We start from the raw sequence: 13,544 nt of genomic DNA, 5'->3' as shown, positions 1-13,544 counted from the left end.
GGACGGAGAGATTTCGCAGGTCTTTCCTCCCCACTGCTGTCAGACTCCATAATAAAGACTAACTGATCAAGCACACACATCCATACATATGCAATAATACTAAGTGCAATAATCCTTTCTGTCATCGTTGTATTTTTACTCAGTTGTATATAGTATTTGTATTTGTATTCTATTTTTATCTTATTGTATATTTATTTTATTTTATTCTACTGTATATAGTATTTTATTTTATTCTATTCTGTACAGTTGTGTACTGTATTTATTCTTATTGTATTCTAATTTTTGCCTCATAACTTTTACACTGTCCACTCCTGCTGTGACAAAACAAATTTCCCACGTGTGGGACTAATAAAGGTTATCTTATCTTATCTTATCTTATGTGCAAGGAGAGTTTAAAAAGAAAAAATAGATGCATTAAAAAAACACAAAAGAATAGCCAAAACTAAAATCTGTTGAGCAGTTGTTTAAATAATTGCTGCTCAATTTAGTTTCTACACAGTCAAACATAGAATTTGCATGGAAAACCTTTTACCTGAGTGGCAGATGTGACAGTCTGTCCAGCATAGGGTGACGGGGCCATGTTGGGTTCACTCTTAATAGTGGAAGCGTGCTCTGAGACTGACAGGGAGGTTGGGGAGCCGGTGTCAGAGGTGATAGATCCTGAAGAATCAGCAGGATGATAATATGAGCTATTATTATGTTAATACACTGAGATACTTTTCAGAATGGTTTGCAGATTCTGAAAAAGTTTTAACCCAGAAAGGGTTAGAGAAGGCAGATTCTCAAACAATTCTGGCATAATCTTTTTGTTTTTCTTGCTTATTTCATTTCTTGTTAGTAGCTACTCACATGACTGACACTGCTTTCATTAACCAGCTTTTTCTTCTACACAACATCCTACATATTTTAGTGTCTGTTTGACCTACCTGTGGATGTTTTATTCTTGGGCATCTTGGGTTTCCGCTTCCTTGTCTGAATGCTCTCTTTCTTCATTGCGAGAGGTCTGGGCACCTGGAAGGAATACAGCAACACAAATAAGTTCAGTCTACCTCCCAGGCCCTAATACAACAGAGGCTACAGTGTCATGACAACCCACACAACCTCTCCTCCCACACTCTGATAACAGTGACCACAGTGCCCTTGGAGAGGTTTTACGCTGTGCAAATAATGAGCTGCTCCCTGCTGGAGCAAGAAGCTTGCTGAAAGAGCCTTTTAGCATGGCCTACCCCATGTAGCTTCATGTAGAGGCCACAGGCATTACAGACAGGTTCTCCCTCAGCGTTGCGTCTCCACAGTGTGGTGGTGCTGGTATGGCAGTTAGTGCAGCACAAGCCGGCCCGGCGTGATGTGGTCTGCTGCAGGAGGACATATTTGAATGGTAAATTATCAACTGTCTGAAATCACAGATCACATCTTGAAGTAAGGTTTGAGAAATTGGCGTTAAGCTGTTCCCTCAACTTTTCCAATGAATTGCAGGATGCTGGTATGTTTGGTATAACAATGATGAATGCCCCCAGGCCCATGCAAAAGAGAAAATAATAACTCATTAGCTGGGCAACATGTAAAGGCAACATAAATAATTCTTTCATGTGTGAATATCTGTTTGGTTTGGGGCGAAACAAAAGCAGCAGCAGAAAATCCCGTTGCTAAGCAGAAACTTGTCTAAAAACAGCTCGAATCAAGGGCAAGGTCAGCACAGGACAAATAAAAAACAGTAAAAAAAAAAGCCTTGTTGTGGAAATAGTTTGTTGAGTAGCTGACAGTCACAGTTGCTTTGGAGCTGGAAGTTCCTGGGAAATACAGAGCCTTTGAAGCCTCCATGCACTAACATTGCCGTTCACATTTTCTGAATTATTACTAATTAATATCTCCTTTAACTTCCCAGGACCTAGCGTCCACATATGTGGACATCACATTTTGGGTTATTTAGACCAAAATACTCAGTTTTGGTCTACATGGGCCTGATATCCACTTACGAGAACATTATACTGCTACTGTTCTGTCAAAATTGTAAACAAATATGTGGCTCTCATTTTTCTTAAAAACAAAAATAAGGTTAAAAAAATCTGGTAATTCCTTGTTTTTACTTTCATCAGGCCCCAATGTGACCAAATATCAAAGAGAAATTAAAAATGCATGCCGTGGAAGAGTTCTGGTCTCAGGAGGTTAAAACAAGAAACAAGATGTATTAGATCTACCAAAGAATCTGGGCATAAAGACCTAAGTCACATGAGAAAAGTAAAGTGTTCAATAAGTGTCTTATTGGAGATTTAATACTTTGACAGTGATGCATTTTTGCTTATCTTGCTGATTACCAGTAATTCATTTCAACATTTAACTTTATACACTAATAACAATATAACTTGGCCATTTAAGGAAAGCATGGGTGTTATCTGAATCCCTGCTTAGCTGCTTCAGTCGTCCCCTGTTTTCTTCTCATTGTTATCAAGTCTTTGCTTATTTTGGATTTCTTTTCATAATTGTGCATTAAGATACTTTCATTTTTATTAATGAAGTGTCACTGGAATAACTGTTTTTAAAAAAATATAATATCAGATTACAAAAACAAACTGAACAATTTTAAAGCAAAAATTTTCTTTTTCTTTATCCCAGCTTCCCCCAGAGTGATGATTTGCTGTATCAGTATAAATAGAACATGGTTGGTTTTAAACTGTAGACTGAAGAAAAACAGTCTTAACATAACTGCAGGTTCAGTTTGTAACCAGCTTGTCAAAAGCTATAAAAGCAATAATGTGCAATGTAATTTCCATTTGATGAGTAAGCCATGAGAGAAAGTTTCACAACAGAGTGTTTATTCTCATTATATTACAGTCAAATATGGTTGCAGGCACTTAAATAATAATTGTTGCATGCAGTTACCCCAGTTTGATGGAGGAGATGTTATGCCTGTTCGAAGATTTTAAGGACAAAATAATTTCAAAAAGATGTCTAGAAATGAGCCTCTGGAGAAAAAAAATGGAACACAACAGCTTACAGTACTAGAAAAATGTATAGTTGTTTAACTTTGTGGTAAAAATATAAGTGTGTCAGAGATGAAATATGAATTTGCATCTTTATGCTTTTTGATTATCTGCTGGTAAATTAAGGTAGTTGAAAAAGTCTATATTTTTTTTTTATTTCTTGTTAGAATGAATAATAGTCTTTTATTTTCAAGACCGTTGCTTTGATTCTTTTGCTGACTCTGCTCTCCTTTTGCAACATTAAAGTGCAACACACAATCCATGTGTGTGTACAATCCATTGAAAAAAAAATCGGAAAGGCCCCCTCATAGTAATAGTTTATGTATTTTTTAAATTATTGAATATTTGAATATTAATGAGGATTACATTTACTGATGATTTCCAAATGATTTTATAGTTTAAATTACACCAGACGATAAATTCAGCTAAAAGGAATCGATAAATAAACTATTTGGAGTCTGTTGAATGGCAGAGTGGTTTGAAAAATGCAAATCATGAGGTAGGCTGACTCGGTATCGCCCAAGTGTAATATAGGCTACATAGTTATACTATGTTTTTTCGATCTATCGGCGAGTCTTACCAGCCGTTTCTGCGGCTTGATGAGGGGCCTGTTGATGCCGTTCATCTTGTGATAGAGGCCGCAGGCGTTACACAAGTAGTGCCCGGTCCCGTCTCTGCGCCACAGCGGGGTCGACACGGAGCCACAGTTGACGCACTCCCTGCCCTCCGTGGGCATGTCGTCTATCAGGTCTGAACACAGACAGGGAAAACGCACATTAGACTGAATGCATGTACACATATACCATAACTCTGCACATTACATGATTATTTCATGGCTGTTGGCCAGTTTATTTCATTTGAGTTTAGGAGATTATTTAGGCCTAAACGTTTACATGGTACTCGTGTTCACTTCCAGTTTGTCCAAAGTGACCAATCTCTGACAATCTCTAACACTTCTTATCTCCGTGGTTTCACGACGTTTTGGTCTCTCTGGTACCCTTAGATGAATACATTCAAAAGACTACATGCCTTATTACAACACCTTCTTCTGAACTTTTACAGCGTACGCGGGCGTGCGTGGCGCTGTCGTGGCTACGGTCCAGTGCCTGATGAATAGCCAGGGAGGAATGTAACCCGCCACCACGCAACCCCCACCCCCCATCCCAGTCCGTATGATGAAGGGCGCTCAAACGCATGCGAATGAATCAAATAGAGGAATCTGTTTGGGGGGTAGCATTTTCAGCGGCCACCCCCCACCCCGCCACCCCCTCCGCCATCACCTCAACCTCCACATTCATCACTCTCTGACACACTACGGACTCCTGGCATTAATTGCTCAAATACCTAATCCCTCCATCGATAAACCAGAGAAAGAGAGACAGAAAGAGCGAGCCAGACCTGAAGTAGACCACGTCCGTCGGGACAAAGCTGTCCCGGACTCACCCTTTGAACTTGTGATTGTATTTCTCATCGTTTCGGAAGAAAAGAATTCATCACAAAATAAAGGGCGAGTAAAACTGAAAAGGGTCATTGCGTTTTAATTACCAAACACTTTACATGAATAATATTAACCGAAAGATTTTCTGAAATACTAGTTATTCATATTTAAGATGACTGAGAATAATTAATGGGTTTATGTTTCCGTAAACGGTCCAAATTAATCTTCACAGTCAGCCTAAAGATAATCATCATCTCCAATGCTTAGGGTTGGAAATAATGACATGAAAATTTGGATTTGAGATCAAAACACAAAACACTAGATTGCTTTAGAACATGAAAACCCTTAAACTAAACACATATGTTACATAAAAAATACATGCGCTTAGAAAGTGAGTTAGCAGCGTTTATAGTGATCTATGAGTAGTAAAATGATAAAACTAGCCATGATGAGATAAATGAACTCTGTAAAAAAAAGTTAACGTCCCATAAGTTGAATAGCCTCATGGTTAGACTTATCCCCTTGGCTGAAAACGTTTCTTTTTTGTTCAAATTAAAATAATTTATGCGTTCAAGTCCCCAAATGTTCATTCGGTTAATGCACTTATAATAAGTAATCGGCTGTGCGCTTCATTGCTATGGCATTAAACTTTAGCTCTACCCAGTGATTATTTAATCGTTTTTGAAATATTTGAATGCAGAATCACAAAACATCAAAGCTTGTTTCGTCCCCGTCAATCAAATTAAAAGAAAGCAGGAAAGAAGCAAAACTGCACCAATAAATGTTTTTTTTATTTCTTTATAGGGGCGATGGAAACTTTATTGTTAACACATTTTAACTATCAAGACTGTTCTGACCATAAACTCTGCCCAAGTATTTAAGGCCATAAAGACCGACTAGTTTTGTTTTCCTTTGTGCACAAATTTAAATGCCTGATATGTAAAATATCCATGTCAATCTTGGGACCTAAAAAAAGGGCCCACTAACAAATGTGGGCCAGAGATCCCCCATTCGTTTATAAAGATATTAATACTTTACCACTAAGAATACTGCAAGAGATCCTTGTATGAACATTTATGTTCAATTATCATGTTTACCTAATGAAAAGATAAACCCATTTGAACTCACTGTTGATCCTTTCTATAATAATGGACTCTTTAATTAAACCAACAATACACTAAAGAGTTAAATTGGGTTTCATTTATCTGTTAACATTTTTAAGTGGTGTCAAACCATCAAACTCTTCTAAATCATGAACTTCAAACACTCCTGTCTCCCCGATCCAACACGTGGCCTCCAAATAAATGCTGACGGCTACACTTAGAGACGTTTCGACTGTCTGATCAAGGTGATAACCGCTCTTATTGTCACGGCAGTGGCCCTTTTCACTGAGCTTTTCTCTCCCCGTGTGAAGGTCGTGATTAAACCAGGGAATTAAATTAACATTTTAATTGATCCCTCTTTAGCGTCACTCTCTTCTTGATGAATGTGTATTGTTTAAATCTAATGTGGGATTGTTAGGGGACTTTGATTCAATCACCGACCGCATGACACAAGCATTATGTTTACAGGCCTCTCTGTCAGCCGCTGTAATAAATAACTGCCTGGCCTTTACAACCGGTAAATGAGGTTTAAAAAGAACCTCTGCCATGTTAAAAACAATAACAATGATTGTGGAGCAACAACAACACCGTTTTCACGAACAAAATGTTCAGAATATTCAATTCGTCTTATTGATGCTGACATTTGGACATTAAGCAACCAATAATTAGAAGACATAAAGCAAGCATAGACTGACGTGATTGTTATTATGTTCTTAATATTTGGAAGGAAAATGCAACAATTTAGCTTACGAGTGTTTTCAAGCGGTAATATGATCTTGTGGCTACAAAAAAACAGAAAACATCAACCCCCCCCCCGTTGAAAACATATTAAAAATGATCAAATTATGAAAAATTATTTTATGAATAAAAATATATTTACTGTCAGTCTTTCATACTTCGTTAAAAAAAATAATTTTAAAAATTCCAGTAAATCAGAGGGAACCGGGATTTCGCAGTAGTTTTAGAAACTTGATTTATGTGCTTACCCAGACTGGATCTTCTCCCCGACAGACCACCTTGTCGGCCCTGCAGGCTTATCACCCCGCTTTCGAAATGTCCCGGCGTCCAGGAGGATGTCGCCATCTCGGGGCTCATGTAGGCGTACGGGTTGGAGTAGGAACCTCCGACTGAGCGCACCAGAGCGCCTCCGTACTGGTCAGAGCGAGCTCCGTTTCCGAGAACCAGCGGGCTCTGGTAGGTTGCATCTCGCCCGGTGTTGGTGCTCACGGGCGGGCTGTGCGAGTAGGAGAATCCATGTGAGGGATGGGGGCTGCTGGGCGTGAAGGAAGAGCCGTCTGTGCCGGCCTGGGGCCAGCCGTGATGACCACTGAGGCCGTGAGACTGATGGGGCGAGTCGCAGGTTTGCAGGTAGGGCAGGGTGGGCAGCATGGCAGGAACTCTGGTGGAAGGGACGTAGACGGGAGAGCTGGCCGAGGGATGGATGTAATTCCCGGTGTCATGCGTGTAATGGGACTGATTGGAAGAAAAGGCCAGGCTTTGATACATTTTTCTCTCTTTAAAATCTACTTCCTGGCGGAAAACTGGAAAAACACGGGGAGGGCTTCCTCAGCCAGTCGCAGGACTGCTGAGATGTCCACAAATCTCATCCACACTCTCCTGAGGAACTTTTGTGCCTTGATGTGAATCCTGCATTGTTATAAATGTACAGAGAAAGAAGATAGCTGAAAAAAACACTGGAAAGGTTTCATGGGCAACTGATCCACCCACCCAGCCTTAAGCTTTATTGCGCAAAAATAAAACCTATTTTTCCCCAATCAATGAGCCATGCCAAAAGGAAAGTTCGACAATCCGCGTCAGACATATTTCACCTATATCACCTTGAGACATGGAATGGATTAGAATGACATTAATGATCAAGGATATCTGCACACTCGGAGGCGACTATCAGCAACCCCACACATCCTGCGCCTCCGCAGTTGGCTCATTAAATCAGAAACGGAAACTCAATCAAACACCACAAAAGATAGCGAGCTCCCCTTCCATATCTGTGATGCATATACTTTCTATCAATAGTAAATCAAAACACATAAAACGTTTATAATGGTTCTGCGCCGTGTACAAGAGGAACGCAGTTTCTTTCCAAGGGCTCTCAGTGCATTATCTCACCAGATAAGGACGGTCGGGTGATAAAGCAGTCTGGTCTTTTACCAGTCAAAATTTTCAGCAGACAAGCGCAGTAGGCAAACTTTCTCCCTCCGTACCCACGCAGACAGACGATGGAGCTCAGCCGAGCCTCTCCAAATAGCTCGGTTTTAGTGCGTTAAAGTTGCTCACAAGTGGTGGAAGATAAATGTAAGCAAAAGTAAAATGATTTTTTTCCAGGGGGAGGGGGAGTCCGGGATCACTGGAGCGCTCTTCTTCCTCTGCGTATATCTGGAGATAGGTACTGTCGCTGATAATTGCTGTTATGAGTGTGCGTCTATTCGCTCTCCTACTGGAAAATTTGTACGGGAGTAAAACACGTGACACAGATCGGCGATCTGATGTAGACCTGGGTGGGAACGGCGGAGGGGAGGGAAGGAAGGCGCTAAGGAGGGAGGACCCCTGGGTATGACAGGGCAGGAGAGCTCAAACCTGAGAATTGAGGACTTCTAAAGTGTAAACTAATAAAACCCTGTTCTGTTTGATAGGACGAAGGATATGGAGGCTCCATTGGCGCTTTATACACAGCAGTATTCACGATCATTGCCTTTACGCTTCATTCTACAGGGGAATTTAATGCACGACTTTTTTTTAAAATTCACCTGGAAAATCATGTTTTAAGGTTTTCCACATTTGAAACAAATAAAAAAAATACCCGTCTTACTGCTCCCAAGGTTTCCATTTTCATAACAATTAAATCAGCTCCTCAAGGTATAAAAGTGCAGAATGAAACTGAAAGATACTTTTTTAGATTAAAACTATTACGTTTACCTGTCCATTGGAAAAAGAGAAAGAAATAGAACTAGAACAATAACCTACTGTATATAAAACAATCACTTTAGGCGTAGCTGGTAGCTCACAGAAACCAATGGGAATTATTGGTGATTTAAGCGTCAATTAACCTTTGACTAAAAAAAAATAGCAGGTTAAAAATACAAAATATACAGAGAAATATACGGAAGTTAATTCCGTTATTTGTATAATTTACATTTCACTGCAATAATAATAATAATAATAATAATAATAATAATAATAATAATAATAATAATAATAATAATAAAAACATGCATGAACGTTTCATTTTTAGAACAGGTAGGCGGGGTAAACTGGTAAATAATATATATCAAATTAAAACAAAACAATGCAAAATCAACAACAGGTTGGGAATAACACGGGGCTAATTCAGTTAAACTCATAATGAAAATGTAACATACAGCAAATAAAGAGAAAAATATATTGTATTTGACAGCTTGTAATTAACAACTATGTTTTCAATTTAGAAACCAAAGCTTGTTACATCAAAATCAAAAGTAAATATTTTCAAAGGGCGTCTTTTCTCCGTCTCCTGTATGGATATGCTTTAATTTGATCAGCATCTGAGACCGTAACAGACTTCTGTCTGGTGTCTATTAATTAATCCTTCCTCTGGTCTTCTACATCCGTCGATCTGCGCAGAGCAGCAGTGGAGTGGAGTGGTCTCCTTCCTTTCGTCTTCTAATGACAGAGCATTTGGTGTCGACATCTCATCCTCAAACTCAATGTCTGTCGCCTGCTGAGAGCATATTTTCTCATTTTAAATATTCAACGAAATAAAGGATAATGGGACCATTTTAGAAGCGCAGGACAAAGAAAGATCATTCATTCAGTGTTTTATATTGAATGAATAATGCAGGACTAAGATAATGTTTTCACTTTATCGGTAGTTTCAAAAGCTAATTTCCTTTAAGAAGAAAACAGAAGAAAAAGAAAAGAATGGGTTCCTTGAGCAGCAGCCAAACAGCGCTCGCTTTAAATAGAGTGAGTTCTGCACAAGTCTAAGCTCGGCCTCAGATCACATTTATAAGCTGGTCACGTCTTATCAAATATAACCCATCACCATTACATCATTATTCGGTTCATGTTTGCTGTTTAAGAAGAGGGTGATATAGACATTGTGATCAACACTGTGGGAGAGTCCTCTTCAGCTGTGGTAGGATAGAGTTGATGCTGCTTTTTTTTCGCTAAACGACTTCTTATATCACAGCATACATTCACTTTAATGATTGTAAAATAACATAAACAACCCAAGTGAAGTGAAGTGAAATTTATTAAGTACCGTGAGATTATCAAATAAATGCGCTAAAAGCTAAGGAACTCACACTTTCAGTCAAACAGCATTCAGGTAATTGCAGGTAATACCTCAATCCAGCAAAATATGTCTGATCAAGACAGGGCCCTCCTCTCTCCTGCTTCTTCTTAGAACAGCTCCTCCTCCAAATGTATTCTCCACCACTTTTAGGTAAATTTGTTGTATATGTAATTTTCATTTACCTCATCTAAGATATTATTTCATTAGTGATAAAAGTTATCTGTTATCATCTTTATCCAATTTAGTAATTATTTCACAACTTTCAAAAACGTCTTGGCAAATAAATTGCATTCATGTAAAGAGTCAGCAATATAATGATGAGTCTTCTTTCTCATAACAGCACCCCTCTAGCATGCAGGTTATCAGCATCTGGTCCCTCTCCTTTTCCTTATCGGTGTTCAAAACATTCTGTGGGCCTTGGCTTATCTGGCTGCTTCTTGATCATACAGATGTTTCCTCAAAGACTAACATCTTCCAGTCATCTAGGGACAATTATGTGAAATTCTCTTCATTTTCCAGCATGATGGTGACTGCATCACAAGGCAAAAGTGAAAAGTGGCTTAAAGATAGTCAGTTTAACATTTTAGGCTGCTTATTCTGATCGAGAATCTATGGTCATGACATTTCAGGGTCAAAAATTCATTCACTTCAGGTTAAAAGAGGAAAACCTTTAACCAACAGATGAAAGTATTATACAGAATATGTCCATAGTTGATTACTTTCACTCAGACATGATTTGTTTATGTTATGTTGCTTCCAGGATTACCCCAACTGCATTTCGCTCACCAATAAGTATTGTAAAATACTATTCTAGTATTTAGTTGTAAACAATTTAGCCAACACGTATCACAACAAAACCTGAACACCTTAAATTAAGAATATTTTTCAATATATTTCAGTATATATAGTTAAAATGCAAATGAGGCATTATCACAGAAATGTCAACCAACTTGCATGAATAGAAAAAGTGAATGTCACTACCAAAGGAAAAAAAAAACTAATCAATGTCTTAAATATATCAAGCATGTATGCTGTAAAGAAATGAATGCTGCAGAGATGTAGGCTTCAGGATTTGTAGCATTGTGTAATATAAGTATGTTAATAGAACAAAAATGTGTCGTCCTTCTACATGCAGCACATGCTTTCTTTGAAAGACATCCTTTTTCAAAAGGTCTGTTGGGGCCCTAGGAAAAAAACTCACAGGGAACAACTTCAACTGCTATTTGTTAACATTATGTTATAAATAATTTGACATAAAAATAAAAATATGATATCTATCTATCTATCTATCTATCTATCTATATATATATATATATATATATATATATATATATATAAAATCAAAATGAGTATTTTTAAGATTAAAAAAACATAAAAAAAACCCTTCATTTTAAAAACAAACACGAAGAACAATAAAACCAGCCTATAGGAAAAATACAATAAAATACACAATAACACAATAATTAATAATTTACACCAGTACCCCTTAGTGCTTGACTAAATTTCTTTTAGTCTAAATTTCATAACTTAGCATTCATAACTTGACAGTCATTTTGTCAGACACAGCTTTACTGGTGTACTGCAAAATTCCTCTATATTTATTTTTACAACAAAACCCAGGACCAAGTTGACTGATCATGAAGTGTTATTACTGTAATTACTAGCTTTTGCACACAGTAACAAGTAAACTGCCGATGTCCCAGCTCTGACTTTTGGCTGCACACACTCGAATTAGTCACCAATGGCAGCAGACGTGGACCGACCAGGCTGCTTTGTTAGCTAAGCTGCTAGTGGAGGTGACAGGTTCATTTCCCCCACAGCTAAGAGAAAAATAGCGTGATTTAGTTATTGAAGCATTCATTTTTGTTCCTTAGTTATTTGTTTTAATTCATCATGAACACTTCTTTCCACTAACTCAGTGGTAGATAGTGGAGTCAGGTGGCTCCCTGTTGGGTGGGTTAAGTGTCTTCTACTGTCATTACAACTTTGCAGGATACCACTGCTGCTCCTCCTGCACCTCCCCTGAAGTAGTATAAATTATATAGGCATTATAAATATGTGGGGCTGTGCTGCATGGATTTCACCACCAGGTAGTGCATATGAGTAGAAATAATTTTAAAGCAGGATTTGTAGAGGAAAAATGTTATATTTAACAATAAGAGAGAAACAAGCAGCAAGACTGGTGTCATATGACACCAGTCTTGCTGGTGTCATATGAGAAGAGACTTGTATTGGTTTGCTCTATTATAATAACAGCAGCATTTATGTTAACACAACTATACGTTTAACATGATCGTACTTCAGAAGTTATGTTAGAAAATATATGAGATGTTTAAATAGTTGCAGAAGCTGAGAATTTCTCTAGATAAGTATTAATGCCAGTTTAACACTGTCATACTAAACGCTTTAATGGTAATGTTAATAGATTAACAAGCTAGATGGCATTTATTACATAATGTCAAATATAAAATAAAATAAAATATATGGCCATTTCATGGTACTGATAACAACTAATTGTCACTGTGATTTTTTTTTTGAATAAGCAAAGGTTTAACCATTAATCTCCAGTTAATTTGTTTTAAAATATTATTTCAGTTGAAATTCTGTGCAATGTGGCAAAAGGCTAGGAAAGTAAATGTGGCAAACACATTAAAAAAACAAGACTGGAAACAAAATGATAAAATTAAAACATTAATTGCATATCAGTGTATTACTCTAAATGCTTTTGGGCTCCGACATTCGAGTTAAGCTTTCTTTAATTTTGAGGCCAGTGATTGGAATGACTATCAATGGCAGTAAAAGATATGGTTGATTGAGAAATAACAGGGTGGTAAATCCATTACAGTGTTACCCCATCAACTGGAGCCTTGAATATCCACTAGCTACCAACTGCCAGAGAGTGATGCATGACAAGTGAATCGCTTCCTGTGTGGACAACCTGTTGGTTAAATTAGAAGGCTATACCTCAATAGAGGGGCATGTTTGTCAGCTTTCATTCATTCTACCTGGTATCTCTCACTTACTCACTTACTAAGGCTCCTTCCCCACCAGGGAGGTGGCATTCAGTGTTCCTGCAGCTAGCCTCAGTAGCTGGGGATCAGACTTCTAGGACCTCCACCGTATGGAGTGATCACATTTATCATTAAGTAAATCAGAGCTAAATAGATCATGTGAAATCACTGGAAAATTAGAACTTGAATATGTAATTTTATAATTAATAAAAGAATCTCCCAGCCTCTGTGGGAGCTTTAAAAACACGATTGATGTTCCTGGAAATCTTTCCTCTGGCTCCATCTTCAACTAATAGAAAAGATTTTTGTGAAGTTTTATTTTATTGTGTGGAAATGATTATGATTATGATTATTACCACTACAACTAGTAATAGCAATGATAAAATCATTAATGAATAAATTATTAATTATTCAAATAGGTACACTGGGGTGTGACCACAGAAAGCTAAAAGCTTTCTTATCATCATTTCTAATTTTGAACAGTTTTAAACTCACAATAAAAGCTACAAGTTGTTGGGAACTGGATGAACTAGTGCTATAAAATGAAACTGAAATAAATAAAAAATGTAATCTTATAAATTTATGACTTTTACATTTTTGTTTTGTTTTTTGACAGGTAGAATTTTAAAATGTGTAGTTTTTTAAAATTGATCTATTTTTCCACATAAATAATTCAAAATAGAATTATAAATAAAATAAATATTGGACTTCCATCATCTT

The 13,544-nt window shown here is 37.5% G+C and overlaps 1 protein-coding gene across 3 annotated transcripts in view; it reads right to left on the bottom strand.

Annotated features, from left to right (window-relative positions):
* The window catches only part of gata5 (GATA binding protein 5), a 70,478-nt gene that overhangs the window by 6,771 nt on the left and 50,163 nt on the right, over positions 1-13,544 (bottom strand). Inside the window, exons 1-6 of one of the 3 annotated variants that reach the window (XM_082519365.1) lie at positions 7,650-8,133; positions 6,509-7,169; positions 3,562-3,731; positions 1,227-1,352; positions 927-1,011; positions 533-660 (exon numbers count right to left, since the gene is read on the bottom strand). In XM_082519365.1, coding sequence (XP_082375491.1) covers positions 533-660; positions 927-1,011; positions 1,227-1,352; positions 3,562-3,731; positions 6,509-7,028 — 1,029 coding nt within the window. In that variant the 5' untranslated portion in view covers positions 7,029-7,169; positions 7,650-8,133. Of the gene's footprint in view, positions 1-532; positions 661-926; positions 1,012-1,226; positions 1,356-3,561; positions 3,732-6,508; positions 7,170-7,649; positions 8,134-13,544 lie in introns of those variants that run through there. The other 2 variants (XM_082519363.1, XM_082519364.1) reach the window with 2 other exon arrangements.

Source organism: Aulonocara stuartgranti (genome assembly GCF_965226115.1).
Source record: "Aulonocara stuartgranti genome assembly, chromosome: 20".
Taxonomy (NCBI): domain Eukaryota; kingdom Metazoa; phylum Chordata; class Actinopteri; order Cichliformes; family Cichlidae; genus Aulonocara; species Aulonocara stuartgranti.
Note: the sequence above shows the minus strand (reverse complement) of the source record. Positions and strands in the feature narration are given on the sequence as shown.